This window comes from Haliaeetus albicilla, chromosome 28, assembly GCF_947461875.1.
Source record: "Haliaeetus albicilla chromosome 28, bHalAlb1.1, whole genome shotgun sequence".
NCBI classification, from domain to species: Eukaryota; Metazoa; Chordata; class Aves; order Accipitriformes; family Accipitridae; genus Haliaeetus; species Haliaeetus albicilla.
In genome coordinates, this window is record NC_091510.1 from 10,606,843 (window position 1) to 10,624,376 (window position 17,534).

The 17,534-nt window shown below is 36.6% G+C and overlaps 1 protein-coding gene across 3 annotated transcripts in view; it reads left to right on the forward strand.

Moving 5' to 3' along the window:
• Positions 1-17,534, forward strand: part of PPP1R12A (protein phosphatase 1 regulatory subunit 12A) — a 126,002-nt gene that overhangs the window by 105,075 nt on the left and 3,393 nt on the right. The window contains exons 19-24 of one of the 3 annotated variants that reach the window (XM_069773426.1): positions 372-437; positions 4,565-4,581; positions 5,785-5,926; positions 6,620-6,724; positions 7,600-7,647; positions 12,156-12,206. In XM_069773426.1, the coding sequence (XP_069629527.1) occupies positions 372-437; positions 4,565-4,581; positions 5,785-5,926; positions 6,620-6,724; positions 7,600-7,647; positions 12,156-12,206 (429 nt within the window). Of the gene's footprint in view, positions 1-371; positions 2,647-4,564; positions 4,582-5,784; positions 5,927-6,619; positions 6,725-7,599; positions 7,648-12,155; positions 12,207-17,534 lie in introns of those variants that run through there. The other 2 variants (XM_069773425.1, XM_069773424.1) reach the window with 2 other exon arrangements.

A 17,534-nucleotide genomic window follows, 5' to 3' on the forward strand; every position in this document is an offset into this window, starting at 1 on the left:
AGACTCATTATCTGGCACGTTACAAGCAGCCATGTACTTACAACTGAAAGAACTGCTGTCAGATTAGAAGGGTTATAGTTGATGTTTCAGCCGATTCCCTTTCCCTTTTCTTTGTAACGGGATCAATAAGTAATTTTGTAAAAGCAAGATTTTCATGTGCCAAATGCGAAGTTCTGTTTCCTCTCTTTCTGGTACTGAAAACATGTACTTGTTTGAGAATTTTCATCATGTATCCTATATATTCTCTATACATTTTAGTTAGGTATAATTCTACTGCTCTTAGCTTTCATATTAAAAATCTAGAATGCCTTAAAAATCTCAGTAAGCTTTCAACAGTTTAATTATTTTTCCTCTCCCCCCTCTTTCACTAGAGTGATGAAAATGAACAGGAACACCAGTCCGATTCAGAAGAAGGAACAAATAAGAAAGAAACTCAGGTAATTTTAAAAAGATAATTAGCTTATTAACTTTCTCACAGATACATTTTGATCATAAAATTTCTGTTGCAGTTGGATTCAGTTAAAAGAGTATATATGGTAGAGTTCTTACAAATGCTTTCTGATTCATAATTTGTGGCTATGGTTCAGTACCATTTCCTTTGCAGGCTTTAATAACAATTTTTAACATATTAACAATGGCTAAACCTGATGTTTTTCTCTTCCATTCTGATTATGTAGAATTAGCATCCAGAAAATGTAAGTGAAATTTCTGACACGTAGGTCAGGGACACGTTGCAGCAAATTCCTGGAGGGAGCTTTCAGTTTCTACATTGCAAAAATCTTTGTTCCATCTGCTCTGTTATTTTCAGATAAGTGACGTCCAGTGACATATGCACACTAATTAGAACATTTTAAAATTAAACCCAGTGCTGTCAATAATGTAATTAACAAATAATATGAGAAGTTAATATAAGGAAGCATAGAAAGTTGAAGAGCACAATGTGCCTCATTTCTCCACTGAAGAAAATGGATTTCTGAGCATCCTAATTCGGTATTATTAGTCTTGTTAAAAAGTCAGTGGAAAACAGTATAATAGGCTTGATTTGATGGAAAAATCCTTATAAACTGAATGTTGTGTGACAATGGGATAAAGAGGGGTTAAAAGGGAAGTAGTAACTTAAGCTGCACTATAAAATGGTATAGCAGAATGTATTTATTTTGACCTAAACCCTGGAGTAACACACTACAGAAACAGGTTCATTACCGAGGAATGAAACTCAATTGATGTTTCTCTCCTTTTTGTAAAAGCTTCCATTACGCATTCTTTAAATACTTTACTAAAGAGATTAATTCTGTGCCATTTTGTTTTGCTGTATTTTTTATTTCTGTGTCGCGTTAACATAAATGCATAGCCCTGTTTCCTTTCCTCCCACTGTATTGTTAACAGTGTTATTTTTATTTTTTAAATACCTAAAGAAGTTGCACTTCCCTTTTTGCTAAATCTACTTTCACTTTGATACAAATCTTGCATGCTTTATTGTAGAAATTCATCATTATTTGTTCATAAATCCTTTTCAGTTCTAGGAAGAGAAAAGGAAAGAGATGAATAAACTAGAATTACAATGAAAGACATTCAGGAAATAGTTATGCTTTTTCAATTCTGCTGTTTATTTGTTGTACTGCTATTCAGAAGACAGAAACTTTGGAAATACTGAAATTCTCTGTTACTCCCTTATGTGGTGCTGCTGCTGGTTTTTTTGCGTGGTGAAACTACAAGCGAGAGGTAGAAGATGATAACTATAACCTTCCAAAGGCTTCGGTGGTAACTCAAGAATTTAAACGAGAGAGAGGAGGTCAAGAACAAGCCTTGCACATGGATGCATGCTACAAAGAAAATCAAAGGACCTTAGACAAATAATTTCTAGCCTGAAATATTTGAGGACCCAGAAAAAATATGTTCTTATTCATCTCAGATAAATAATTAAATGGACTGAAATTTTATTTTAGCCAGATATCAGATATGTGACTTGTGAAAGGTGAAAACTAGCAATATTAGGATAATAAATGTCATTAGGTCTTCTAATTCTGTGGGAGTAAACATGAGAAACTGGCATTAATAGTGTCGATTAAATGCTGTACTCAAATTTTGTTTCTCAGTTTCACTGCTGTGGCAGTTTTACAGAAACATTCATTTATAACAGTACAGAAAATTCCACCTGACTTTGATATTTTATTTCCATTACCAGTAACTGTCCCAACCTCACTGAAATGTGATGTGCCTCTCTAGGAGTTTAGTGTACATTTTCAAATACAGTTTCTTTTAGGGCCACCCTTATGGTCTGTATAGACTGGTGGCATAGGGTTAGAAGTAAGTATTATTTCAGGTTGTGTAGATAAGGATACATATGTTTTAATTTTTCATTACTGCTTGTGTGCTGCCATTGTAACTGTGGCTGCTCAGTTCTGCGACTGAACGAAGAACATTCGCCTGGAGTGATTTGGATGCACGGGGATATCTGGGTTGGCATCATTTCTTCTCAAGCGTTATGCAAAGTTTGTAGACTTACACCTTTTCACAGTTTGTTTGGTCAAATGTCAAAAACTGTGACTGAGCTGAACTGACAGAAATTGAGGGGGAAAATAAAGAAAGAAAACAGCTAAGGCTGGGCTAAAAAAAAAAACCCAAACCCAAACGTGGTTTGTGAAAAGTGAGAGGAGCAAGAAGAGGCATGTGCTTGAGAAATGTGCTGCTCCTTTAGTGGGGTGTGGAGGCTGGATGGTGCTTGACCAGCAAGAGCAGGGCTTCACGGCTCTCGAGGGACGGAAAACGCTGGTGTACATTTTTTTGGAGATCACGGAGTCCTTGTCCGGCTTCTCAGGTTCCCAGCCTCAGCCAGGAGAACGGGAATGGGCTGCGCCTGTGCTTTCCTGCCTCTAGTAATTAGTGCTCTCTTACTTCACCAGTTCATTTGTTGTACCCCTGTGTAGCTGGAAAATTTTGTTTCTAAGATGGTCTGTGTCTGACTTAATAACCTGCCTTTCCGTTTGGGAAGCTGTAGTGCAGCAGGGGAATGGAGATCTGGGAGGTTTTCACGTTCCCACGGCAGCATGGGGAGTCCACTAGAAGCAAAGAAAAACAGCCTTTAGAAAGCGTATTTGTTAAGAAATAATGTAGGAATGGTTTACTTCCTTGTGGTGGCTGTCCTAGATTGTAGGTAAAGGTTAAAAGGACCAGCTTAGCATCTTTCTGTATATGGCATTCCTTCAAGGTAAAAAGAGAAAACCTAAAGTCTTTATGGACAAAACTTCCTCTGTTTTGTTGAGATGAGAAGGAAGCAGTGGAAAAGGGATTTTCTTAGGTTGTTGATTACATGGTGGAATTCTGTAATCTCACACTGATCTTACTCAAGTATACAATAACGTAAGATAAGACTAATACTTAGGTGGAAGTTAATCTTGTTGTGGCCAGTAGCTTAAAAACTATCCATGTATAGGTGTGTGCCACCTAACTGTGACATTTTCTACAGAATCTCTTAAGTTCTTAGTGTTATTCATGCTCTTGACAGAAAATAACAATGTTTTAGTAGGAGTGGTTAGGCTACAGCACGTACTTTTGATATCCTATGCGTAATAAATGCACTTCAAGGCGTCAAAGGGGAAACTGAGTGTATTGTGGAGAATGTGGCTCTTTTCCTCTATGCACGTTGAAAAAATACAGTTTCCTTCTAAAAAAGGAAACCAAACCACACCACCCCCTAAAACACCCACCTATGGGGAAGGCTTCAGCCACTGCTAGGTGAATAACCTTGGAGGATGTCCAGGTGGTGATGCATCAGTAGAGTTTCCTGACTGAAATTTCTTCACTCAAGATTGTTATTATAATTGAAATAAATGATGAATCTGTATTGACTGCCCAGAGGGGAAAAAGGTTTGTATGACTGATGTAATGCTTAGAGGGCACTCCCTCACTCTTAAGTCATCACTTCTAATTAAATTTTGCTTCTCAAGTAAAGTGAGTGAACTTTGTGCCTGTGGATTCACGTGGAATTAATGAATGAATGAAAGTAATATAAAACATGAAATTATGTCATTTAAATTAAGTCTAATAAGTGCTTCCTTATGTTGTTGGTATAGTAGCTTGTTTCCCATCAAGCTATGTTGAAATTATGATCTTGTGGCTTAGTTTATATTATTATCTTGAGCTGAAGTCATTATTATGTTGACTTTTCAAAACATTGCTAATGTTAGAGAAGAAGAAGAAGAAGGAATAGAGAATTGAGGGAACACAGTTCTGATGCCTTTGATAACAGGCAGGCAAATTGCAGAATGCACCGACTGCTGAAATGACTCCAATGTTTAGGACAGTCCAGACTTAGAGTGTAGTGTTAATGTCCTTCTAAATCATATTTTGGCAAGTACATTCTAGCACATACTTCTTTTCGGTTCCAGACATAACAGAATTGAAGCTTGACAATATTCAGATAATACATGCTGTTGGATAACATGTGCATTTAACATAACTAACTGTTTAGCTATACTTATTCACAGATTGTTATATATTTTACTTAATTAAATTATTGACTTGATCTGTTCTTTTTCTCTCTTTTTACCCCTTCCCACCTCAGAGTGATAGCCTTTCAAGGTATGTGCAGTTTAAACAAATTAATTTAAAATCGTTACACTTTTGGTTCACATATTCTCATTTTAAGTTCTTTATGTAAAAATTCACCTTAACCCCAGCAGTCAGCTGGGTTGAGCTTTAAAAGGCATTAATGATATTTAACATTTGTATGAAATACAATTGTTAAGCTACAGTACTGAATGTTTTTTTCCACGTGTGGGTGGGATACTCCATTCTGGGGAATATATTGGACTCTGTATGTGTAGTGCACTGAAGGCAGGCTGGGCATTTTGTAGAACACAGTGGATACAGTACCATTCCCTACAAATTTTTCAGTATGAAGTCAGCTTTTACAAAAAAGACAAGAGGTTCTTGTTGTCCCTCTTTTAGAATACCCTTCTGAAAATTTTCTAAGGAATCTCAAGAAAAGTAGTAGAGCCTCTGAAAATCAGATTTCCTTAAGATTTGTTAAAAAGGAAATTCAGAAATATCAAGAATTTTTAAAAAATTTCTTTTTTTTTTTTTTAGACCTTTAGAATTAATTATTGGATTTTATTCTGTCCCGTCTGTGCTGAAGATCTGTTAAATAGAACTACTAACTACGGCACATGATCAGAGAAGAGTGAACTGTGAAATTATTCTGAACTTTATTAATACTGTAATTTAGTGATTAATAGGATAAAGACTTTGCTGAAGATTTGTTTCATAAACTGCTTCTGTTATTTCGAAATACTAGAATTCACAACAATAGTTTTGAAATCTCCTTGGTTTCTCTAATAAAACTTGGAGAATTCATCTAGACTGATATGTTAGAGATTACTTTTTTAAAACCCTTCAACTAAAGTAATACATTTTTTAAAAATAGGTCTTTTTTATAAAGAAAGAAGAATTAAAGTATCTAAGCTAACATAAAGTCCTTTAAGACATGTAAATATTTGCTTGAATTAAATATTTTAATTTAATTTAAAAGATTCCTGCACACACAAGGTAGGCACTTACTTGGCAGACTGAGCAATTTGAAAACATTTTCACACAGAATTTTCAAGTACTGAGGGAATGTAAAAATTAAATTTGCATCAAATTAGAAGACAGTGGTTTAACTAAAATACATGATTGCATTTGGTTCTTTTCAGCCCGGTAATGGCAAGCTCACAATGTTTGATACAGTGAATGGTCTCACTTTAAACACTAAGGCAAAGAAAAATAAGAACTTTTCTTTTACAGGTATGATACGGGATCCCTCAGCATGTCTTCAGGTGATCGTTATGATTCAGCACAGGGGCGATCGGGGTCACAGAGTTACCTTGAAGATCGGAAACCATACTGCAGTAGACTAGAAAAAGAAGATAGCACTGATTTTAAGAAGGTATCTGATTCAGTAATTTTGGTGCAAAAATAGAATTTTATTACTGTTTTTCATAAATTGTCTGGAAATAATCTCACACTGCATAACAAATGCAGTTTAAAGCAACTCAGCTGAATGGAGGAGCAGAGCAACCACTACAGTGGGGGAAAATGCACATTACAAAACAGCTTCTGGCTTTTGCACTTTTCTCTTCGAGGCAAGGAAGAAATTCAGAGGAGCCAAGATCCATTTTTTATGACAAATACTATCATACTATTTTTTTGGTTGATTGTATCATTGAAACTGCTTTATACATATGTGAAGCCTTTTATTTTATGTGTTTGCTAGCTCACATATATATACTGTAAATTGTTTAGATCTTGCTTTAAAATAGAGGAGTGTGTCAGAAAGTTTACTGTGGTGTCTAATCTGTGAAGTCTGAAGCAAAAAAAGTGGCAAGTATTTTTGTAATATGTGTAAGGTAAGTTATGTGCTCCCTATGCAAAGTTGCTTGTTTCTAGGAATACTTGGTAACAGTTCTTTAAAGTGCTTGCTAATTCTAAAGACCTTTAAAATCTATAACCGATTTTTACTTCTTAGACTATCAGTGGGTATTTGTTCATTTTACATGCAGCTTAATCATGGTTTTTGAATTTTTCAGCTAACCGCACTGAATTATTACTCAGTATTTTTTAAATTAATATCTTCTCTCAGCTTTATGAACAGATTCTAGCTGAAAATGAAAAACTGAAAGCACAGTTACATGATACCAACATGGAACTTACAGATCTTAAGCTACAGTTGGAGAAGACCACTCAGGTTTGTATAAAACAAAAAAACATGTACTTCGTTGACAAACTAGAAGCACCCCAGGCTATGGGCTGCTCTTTACTAGGCATCGGCTCTGTTTCTTATCCAAAGATGGGAGTGAAGAAGAGTACCTCTCTGTTTCTAAAGAGAAAACAGCGCAGGATTCTGGTCTTCAGCTGTGAACAAAATGCGTGAGACTGCCTCCTGCCTATTTAAGTAGTAGTGGTTCTTGCCAGCATGTATCTGGAACTTCTTTGCAGGGTAGAGATAAACGCTTTCTGCACTGTTAAGTTTATATTCAAACTGTTGGTCGGGATTGATTGATGAATTCATAAACCTGCTGACAGATTGGCATAACCTGCCAGTTCTTCCTGGCTGGTTAGATAGCTTTATCTTAGAACTGAAGAGCAAATAGTGCATTCCAGTTACAGATAACTGCTGTCAGATAACAGTGCTGCATACAGTAATGTCAAATATGTACACAAAAGTTAAATTAGTCATAAATTGCTGTAGAAAGAGTTTTCTATTCTTGGATCATATTTGCCACAATTTACCTGTGCTTGCGTCTTCCATGCGTACCCCGTAAGCATTAGTGATGTACATTAAAAAGATGTTTGTTTTGTAATGCTTTTAGGTAGAAATACTATATTACTCCTATTTGCCAAAAGCTATGTAGTGATCAAATTACTTAGGGATGGTCACAGAGGAAGTGCATGATAAATCCAGTTCATTCTTCTTCATTCTTTATTTCAGTGTTACTTCCCTGAAATGCTTTTGAAGACATACTTCGGACAGAATAATAAAATGTCCAATCAAATTGGTTTTTCTCAGTTTTATGTTGTTTAAGAACAAGTATCAATGTCTTTATTAATTTTGTGTTTCAGAGACAAGAAAGATTTGCTGACAGATCACTCTTGGAAATGGAGAAAAGGGTGAGTTTCTGCCAAAGATCTCTTAAGTACTCCAATTCAGGCTTTGTTTTAGTTTGTTTTGCAACCCCTAGCCTGGATATATTTTAGTGGGAACAGAAGCCTTTCTTATAACTTGCATTTTTTAGAAGATTTGGGGGTTTTAGGTTTCAAAGTGGCAATGAATGTGAGATGCTGTGAGATGGAATTACTCTTAAGAATTGCCTTCAGGTTGCCTGTTAGTTTGTGATAACCAGGTTCTAAACCCCACTGCCCTCCAGAGATCTGCCGCTTGATCCATCGCATCCAAAACAATGTTGGCACTCCAGAGGGTTAAGCAGATTCAGAGTGCCTCATCTTCTAATGCATTTCCAAGATTCAGAGACTTTAATTTCCTCAGAGCTTTCCAGAGGCATGCATGTTGTTTTACCAGTTATTGTTGGTAATGAAGTAGCTGTTTCTCCCTCACAGACGTGAGACCTTAAACCTGCCAATGATATAAAATTAATCATAATCTGTCTCTTTCCCTGTACTGTAACTTTTTCCAGAGGGAATATGATACTGAGGTGGGAGGAAGAATGAATAAGCAGTGTGGGAAGAGAGGCATCAGGGTCAGAGACAACCCTAAATTGAATAGGAAAGGAGTCATATAATAAATCCATATGTGAGATAGACTACAGGAATTATTTCAGAAGTTGGACACATGATAATTCTGGGCTGTAGTTTCATGCTAGTTTAAAATCCATCCCTAGAAAAGTTTAGTTCCACAGCAACGTAAAGCAAACTATGTCGGTTTTGTTGTGGTCCTGGCTTCCTGCATGACCCTGGCCACATGTTCCTTTCTCCTCCCCTGATCCTGGAGTGACACATTAGACACTTAAATGGGAAGAAAACTAAATGGACTTTGACAGTAGTAAGTTATACATTTATTTGTCTCTGGCAAACTTCACATTCACTAGCCTTCTATGTTTACTTTCCAGTATTTGAGGTTTAGAACACAATTTTTAGTTCTACAAACCTGTCTGGTGTATAAACAAACACTTGGTAGATTTTATAGGGCACGTGGAGCTATAGAAATTCTCTCAGGCACTTCCTGAAGTTCCATTATCTTTATCTTAATAATCTCTCCAGATAATTGCAGCAGCCTTTTAGCACCTATTTCTCCTTGATTTTTTTGGCATCCTGCTGTAGACAGTGATTTCATCAGTAAAAAAGTTTCATCAGCAGCTTTAATTGGTTTCATGCTTGCTGTCATGGCCACACAAGTGGACATTTAATTATTTCATAGATTAGCTGCGTCCATTACTATATAGGTTCCATACTGCAGAGCATTCAGTACTGCATAGCTAAACATTATTTCAGTTTTAAATTGCTGCTTTGCGTTTTCCCAAAATAGGCCATTGCATTAAAACATTTGGCTATATTAGAAATTCTTGCACCTTTTTTTTTAAAGACATTTAGTCCAACAGCAAAATGTCTTTCAGAAATGTTATTCTTCCTAAATGTATTGGTATTAAAGCTAGCAGGTAAAAAAATAAAGTTAGTGATAATGCTGTATGGCTGAAACGTGATTTACGTAAGATTTAGGAGATGTTCCTTGTATTTTATAATTTTAAACTTCTCAGACAAGAATTTAAAACAGGAATTTCTTTGTGATAGTATTTCCCTTGTTAAAATCTGGAGTTACTTTTGCTTTGAAAGTGACTGAAGCAGTCTCTCAGCTGCTAGTCATCAACAACTGGTCTCTAGAAATAAGCTTACCAAATTCAGAATTTAAGAATAATTTTAAAGACATCTTTTTAATGTGTAATGTAACAACATAAATGTAAAACATAGAAAAAAATTGTAGAGCTTTTCTAACTATACTTTTCCAAGTATATAACTTCACTAAAACAAAATACAAACCTGAAGATGTCTATATAAATTACACAGAAAAAAGGGGAGGGAAAAAGTAAAGTGGTGAGAATAAATTGGAAGAAATAAAAGGCTGGCAGAGAAAAACGTGAAGGCATCTTTGAACTATGACATTTTCAAGCTCAAACATATCTTTTCAGTAAAAAAGATGGGAACATTTATTAAACCTAGAATTGCACGGTAATCAAATTTAGAAAATACTGGCTTTGAATTTTATTTGAACTCAGCCTTCAGAAGTGGGTTTCCATGATGTGATTTGTGATTGTTGATATTGTTCATTTGACAACTGTTTACCAGAAAGGGGCTATTTCCATGGAGATGGGGAGGAGAAATTGGATCACAGATGCAAGGCCCTCACAATAAATAGGCAAAAATAAGGGTTTCATTAATGACCTGTCACTCTGAAAAGTAAGGTAAAAGTCCTTTGCAGAATTTCATATGATGTGATAATAAAACTCAAACTGCCCGGTTTCATTCTGGATTAGAATTCAGAATTGTAGGTACCTTTAACCAGTTTCCCCCAAATTTAGAATTCATGAGCTGGGAATTTGGGTTGTGGAGAGGTATTTTTTTTGCCATTACTGAATATACAAATATATGTAGGTATATACATCTGGTTTTACTTCTTAAGAATTTTATAACTCTGGGTTCAATTTTTCACCTATGTATACCCCCATACCTCAATCTCACTGCACCAAGCCTGTGGTTCCTAGTTGCTTTGATAAATACAAATGAGCTATTGTATTTTATAAGCTGAGAGACTAGCATGTATTTTTTTCATTTTGAGGGTTACAAAAGTTCCTCGGCGTACCTTATAGAGTTGTTGAAGCGTATCATAAAATTTTAGACTGCATAAATTTCAAACCCTTTCTTTGAGTCCAGGGACTAATCAAATAATACTGGCAACTCTTCCCAGTGAAACTGCAATGTATTATTTTGTTGGCATTCCTCAAGCCACTTCCTAAAAGAGTAAGCAGTTCAGGAAAAAGAGAAGCATAGCTTCATCTAATCAAAACAATATGTTTTTTAAAAAATCTTATATCTAGGCCAGTCCATTTAAATGTTTCTGTTATATAATGTGAAGTATACAAAGTTAATGAAATACAGGTTTTATTTAATTGGCTTTTATTGCTAATAGTTGTTCTTAGACAAGTTCAACATGCTAGTTAAGCAAATGCATCGAAAGGACTAACAAATTCTAACCATCTGAAATTTTGAGATCTATTTGATCATTCATCCCTTGGTAATTGCAGGAATTGTCAAATACTGCTTAATATAAGAACACTGGTAATATACGTTATTCTTCAAAGCTAGTAGGTAACTGATACAATTCTAAGTAATGTAAGATGGTGTGGGTTTTTTGTTAGTCACTTGCTACTGCAGTTAACTTGCTGGTACTTACTATGCCCATTACTATCAGTCAGTATCATTATGGGAAAGGTCTTAACTCGAAGGAGTTAAGTACATTAAGTACTAACAACTGCAGTAATCTATTACTTTGATAAACCTTTAAAGTTGTTTGCTAAAATGGGAAAATGTTGGGGTATAACTGCACTATGATTAAACTAAATTCAAATGATTTATATCTGAAAGGTGACCGGCAAGAGTCAGTATCTACTGGGCGGTATGATCTAACCAAAGTTTTACACACCTCAGTCAATGCTGCTTGCTGTTTGCGTAACACCGTTGTATGCAGATGCATATGTCCACTTTGCAATAATCTCTTGCTTTTGCCTTTCACACTTTGGAAGAATCTGAATGTAGAGTACTGATAACTGCAGCTGCTTTTAAATGAGGCACACTGCATTGTCTGACACAGGAGAGCAAGCAATCAAGCTATAAACCCCTGAAGTCTGTTGCATCAGCTATTCATATGTCAGATGTGTTGAAAATTAGGTTTAAACGAAAGAACATCATGTAGAAATATGGTAGAGTGTCTGCACTGCAGACTGCAGCATAGTATAGAAAACCCTCAGCTAACTTTCAATAAGCTAGCTTGGGTACTGTAGTCAGTGTAATCAAAACAACCTGAAGTTCTCTGCAAAGGATAATTTCTCCTGCTTCTCAGGTAAAAAGGAAAAAAGGAAAAAAAACTATACTAGAAACGCAGAAAATATTCAGGAAACATTTACTCAAGAAGCAGGTGGTCTTACGTAGCTAGATTTCTTTGGTACTCAGCTGAAGTCCTTTAATGTAAATTTGGGTGTATCTACACTACGTTGCAGTTTATAGTGTGGACAGATCCCACTGAGCTGAGACAGATGTTTCAGCTACGTTTGCTTGTCTATGAAAGCTTATGCTTTTGTGCTTGTTTCTTTTAATGCTCTTGTTTGTTTCTGATCATTTTCTGCATTTCTTGTATATTAAGCTATTACAGAAGCCTAGCTCATGAAAAATAAATCCAAGCAAATGGTACTTAACAGCCTGTCTAAATTTGTGTGAAGGAAGGGGTGACAAAATTTCTATATATCACTGCCATCACAAGTTTCCTATCCACACTATGCTTTTGGTTGTATGATCTTTGAAACTTGAAGTGTTTCACTGTTACCACAGTATTTACAAGCAGTCATTTTTTTAAAATGGTATTGTTCAATGTTAACACACATCTTTTGATTTAGGAAAGAAGAGCTCTAGAAAGAAGGATATCTGAAATGGAAGAGGAACTGAAAGTAAGTAAACTATTACACGTTAAACTATTAATAACAAAGTGTATGACTATGTCAGTGCAACATGTAGTCTCGCAGTATTACTGGTCTCTGTAATTTCTTTAGAAAATAACTAAGTTACAGCTGCATTTCAAAATCACTCATGTCATGGAGCTTGTAGTGAAGCTGTTACAGCGGCATAAGCAGTCATACATGTATGACTTCTAAAAAGGTGCTGAGGCTTAGGCTTCTGTAGCATACTGGCTAACAAGAAACATCAGAGATGGTTGGAGTGAAACATATCTTGATCTAATCAAGATGGAATCACAATCTATGATTTTGATGCGATACCCTATATTTTATTAACTTAAAAATAATGGTAGCATATAATTCCATAGGTATTTAAGCATTAAATGTTGCTTCAACTGTTACCTCATGCTTTCTGAATTATGTATTAGACAGCATGTTACCAATATTGAAAGAAAAACTTTGATTTTTATAGAGTGGATAATAATCAGGTTTTAGTTAACAAAAAGCAGTAGATAGATTTCAGACATTGACAAATAAGTAACATTTACCACATGCGCAGATTTCCGGTTTTTTTCAACTATGTATAAACTGAATCCCAGAAGAAAAATACTTTTTAAATACATTTCTGGCTTTTTAGCCAGTCATGGTATGACTTTTCTCATTTCCTGGTTTATCAATGTTACATCCTCTGATATGATTAAGAAGGGTGAGGAATTTGGCAGGTTTGTTTTGTATTATATGTCCTTGGATATAATATTGGACAGGGTGAACCAAACTGATAGAATTAATAAGAAGGGTGAGGAATTTGGCAAGTTTGTTTTCTATGATGTCCTTGGATGTAATATTGGACAGGGCAAACGAAACTGATAGAATTAAAGTATGACTAGAAAACTAGTGGAACATGATGAAATAGAAAACATTTTTGCACTCCAAAATTTTAAAGTACCACCACTGTTTTGACATTTGATATTTGTCATTGGTTAATAAAAACTTTCCTTTCAAGCTCATTTTTGAGCTCCCTCTGGTGCTTGGAAATGGCATTAACTTCCAAATACTTTCCATTAAAATACATGCACGAAGTTTTGTTGAAATAATTGAAGCTGACAGGCAGATGTAGGCAGAAGGCAACCACGATGCCGCCAGCTCCCTTGGATTCGGACCAAGATAGTTTGCTGTAAGGGAGGACACAATGTCTGTGGTTCCTTGAGGGGTCTTTAGAAGTGAAATATGTAGAAAGCAAACTATGGTATAGGAAAATAATTCTGTCTAAGAGTGGAAGACAGGATGTGAGCTTCTATCATCAACCTGTAAATTCCTGTCAGGGAAGGTTGGGTTTCCAAGAAAAACAGAGAATGCAAATGTAATGCCTTTTTTCAAAAGCTTACTTTCAATAAGCAGTATGTGAAGGTTTTAAATGAAAGATTAAATAATCTTCCTATCATTTGTTACACTGCCGTGTAAAAGTATATGTTAAATGTGTCATTATTTACAGACTTTTGAATAGGAGATTTAGTTTGTGCAATTAGGATGTTAAGTAAAGAATTCCAGGAATAGCTCTCATTGTTAATGTATCCTGAACTGTTTTGGAAAGCTGTGACTAATCACTGCTGGTTCTTAGATTGCTTTTCAAGAATGTGCCACTCTTTGATACTTTCCTTTCACAGCGACTTATCTACTTTAAACAGGACTGTCTCTTCTAAGTTTTCTTTCAATTTTGCTCATCTCTAGTTCTTATCAACATAATATACATGTGGTTTTTTTTCTCCTTTTCACTCCTATTTCTTTGATTCCTGCAGAACCTGCAACAAATAAAGCAGATTCAATCTTTGAGACACATAAATGAGCGACTGGTGACTGAGAATAGGGCCTTGACCCGAGTGGTTGCCAAGCTGTCAGGGTCCTGTAGGCAACTGCGCTCTGTGGACTTGTAATTTCTTCCTTCTCCTTTGTGTAGCCAGGCAGGTGTTGACGTTCAGTTTGTGCTTGGGTAGAAGTTTACTATTAACACTTGTGTGTCAGAAACTGACTTACCGCTGCTCGGTTATGGAAGTGTGGCTAAAGCATGGTGTCCGGTGTACCAACCAGAGGTGTCACAGATGTGTCGGTATGGTATGGTATTGTCCTTACTAGCACTCAAGTTTGTCCTTGCTTACTTGAAGATAAATTGGCAGTGATCCAGGAGACCTTTGACGTGTTAAAACCTGGGCAACAATTGAAAGGATTTGAGTTCGCGTTAGGATACACTGGAGTCACTCCCTTGTTTTGATGTTTGACTAAATGCTCAAATAGATTTGCCTCCAGTTTTCTAACAAATTGAAATTAGGAATTGAGCTTTCTTACGGCCGTATAATTGAAGTGCATAGAATTGATACAAATCTAGTCTCAACTAAAGAATGTTTGAGAACTGATTTCAGTACTGTGCATTCCTGAACAGTTGCATTAGCAACTTTATTTCTTACATTTGTGTGTTTTAGTATTTAGAGGGGACCAAAGTCTTTTCTTTCAGAAATCTGTTGGAATTTCAAGTCGATTAGTATTTTCACGTATTAACTTCCCATGCATGTGGTTTTGGCCAACCCTTATTTTTATCTACACAGCTTAAAATACCCAGTTTTAGCACTAAGTTACGGATTTTGATTTATATTGCTACATATGCAGGCATTCCAGTCGTGGACCAGAATCCTATAATGCATGGGCTGTGCAAACACAGACACAAAAACCCCTGCCTAGTGTGTCAGATTGGGTCATGCTTACTCGGCCATCTGGTTCAGTCCCTTTCTGTTAAAGGTATGGGCTGTTTTGAGTTTCATCTTGGAAAAAAAATGCCAGTTTGTTGTCCTTGGTGTTATTGCAGGGCTGTTTCAGAAACCCACTGAAGGTTCAAAACTTCTGTGATGAACAAAATGTGGTTTCATGCCACACCACATCTATATGCCTTTCTTCCTCTTACATAACAACTGCATAGGATGGAGGTTTCAGTGAGCTTTTAAGATGTGTAGGTTGAAAAAAAAAAAAAAATTCCTTCTGCACAGTGACTCTTGCTAAACTGCTTTCCCTCGCCTACTCCCCTTCCCACTTTAGAAGCAAGGCGATGAGTGTACATTTTTTCATCCTGCTCAGAGTCCAATCTCAGGTTTTCCCCACTAAGAGGCACGGAATAAAGAGGAAGGTTTATCCTTTGGCTTCCTGTCTTCCTGGAGCTGGCCTAACAATAGGACATGGGTAGAGAGGTTGTTCCTGGTCCAGGCCCTGCATTCCTCAATGTTCCCTTGTCTTAACCCTTGCTGAGTGAGTCAAGTCAGCTCACTGACCTGGCTGAAAGCAAATCCCTTTATTCCTTATATTACTTGATCCATCTCACCCCAGCGTTGTTGAATCACTGAACTAACACGCAGACGGCAGCAGGCGCGTACTGCTGCATGAGGAGGGAGAGCTGTCCCTTTAGGGCAGCCCGTTTCGCATCAGCTTCAGCTAGCAATGTGGTTTTTCAATGCAGCTGAGCTAATCTAATGACTGCCATCCACAGCCACACATCCATACCATCTTTTTTTGCTAGCACTGGCATTCCTTTAACCATGGTAAGCCAGTTCAGGGTGTTAACCCACAGAAAACTATTCAGTATTCCTTTTTGTAGGAGGAGTTTTCAATGGCAGATCATTGTAGAGCTTGAGGAGCCTGGCTAGCAAAATAAAAGCAATAAAAACACAGCAGGGAAGCTTGACATTGTGATGGTAGCTTAACCATAGCCTGATTCATCTGAACAGGTACCTTAACTGTTCATGAGCTTTTTGTAATCTTAATTTACAAAGCTGTTTCGTATCTAAAAACTGCTAAATCCTCCAGCAAACACAGACATTATTATTACTGTACAGATCTGAGTTGGCTTCACATATGTCAGGTGATTACTGAATAATTATTTGCTCAGTGACAGCACTGCAAAGTTACTAGCTAGTCATATAATACAGATAGGCAAAATAGTGCATTTGTAACCTTACTCAGGAATCTCATCACAGGAAGATACTTTGCTATTTTAGTGAGAAGCAAGTTGGAATTCAAAGTTTTAAGTACAGTATGTAACTGTAATTTTACTGAATTTACTGCAAAGCGTTTTTTCCCTGCCTCTGCACATTAAAGGTGTGTGGTGTCACCTCATGAGAAGTTTGAGTACCATAGGAATGCACTGCTCCGAGAAAATTGTATAAATGTCTTTGGCTAGGTTTAAAGTATGTGGGGATTAGTAGAGATGAGAAGCACAAGTATTTTAGGTTACTTGAGCTTATCCTTCCTGATCAATCTCCTATTACTCATAACTGCTTTTGTCTCCCACCAGTCTTCCCCTATTCTTTAGCAGACTCACAATAAAAGAGAAAATATTTCCTTAATACCTATGCTACTTATTAGTTTAATCAGGATTAAAATCTATCTACAAAGATTTGCAGACATATAATGGTAATGATTATGTTAAAGCTCTAAATTTGAACAGCAGCTTTTTTGTTAAAACAGTTCACCAGAAAATACACCACTCTGTGGGTCTGCCTGTATGTAATTAAGCGTGATGGGCTCCATCTCCCTAGGCAGTAAGCTGAAAGAGGACTGTGACATTGCTGGAGCCGCTTCGAGGTTTCATTGGGTAGCATATGTGACAACACTTGTCGAGATACCCGTTTAACAGAACAAACCCAGACTCCCTTGCTTCCTTGCACAGCTAGATGAAGGCTGTTGTGGTTTCACCCAGGATCTTCGGTATGAAGTCCGTAACCAAATGAAAAGGAGGAAGGAAAGGTTTTAGTTGCTTTGCCTGAACAAATGGCTGTTTCGTTGTTTGCAGATACATGTCATAGAACAACCCCAGGTTTATCCTAGGATACAGGTGCACACACAAATGCACGGTACACGTGCCTGTTATCTGGATATGACCCCTAGCACGTCTGTCTCAGACAACAGCAGCTTATTTTACAGCCTAGAAAACTTAATACAGGTAATACTTGAAAATTGCCAAATGATTACTTGTGTTGCCCAATTTCAAACACCTTGACACGGTTTTTGAAAGTAATCAGCATTTTACAGCACTTCTTGTTCAGAGCACAGCTCTCACTTGACTACAATGGAAGCTTCCCTCTGACTCTGTGAAGAGCTCAGTTTAGGTGGCTTGCCCTAAGCTCCACCATGGAGCAGAGCTGGAATCCAGGTTAGCAGAATGATTTTTACTTACTCTAATTGTAGAGATCACCTTTTTTCCTCTTACGATCTCCTGGCGTCTTCCTTTCACATACTTTGGTATTTGCAGGTAAATGAACTAGAGATCCTATAACCTCAGTCATC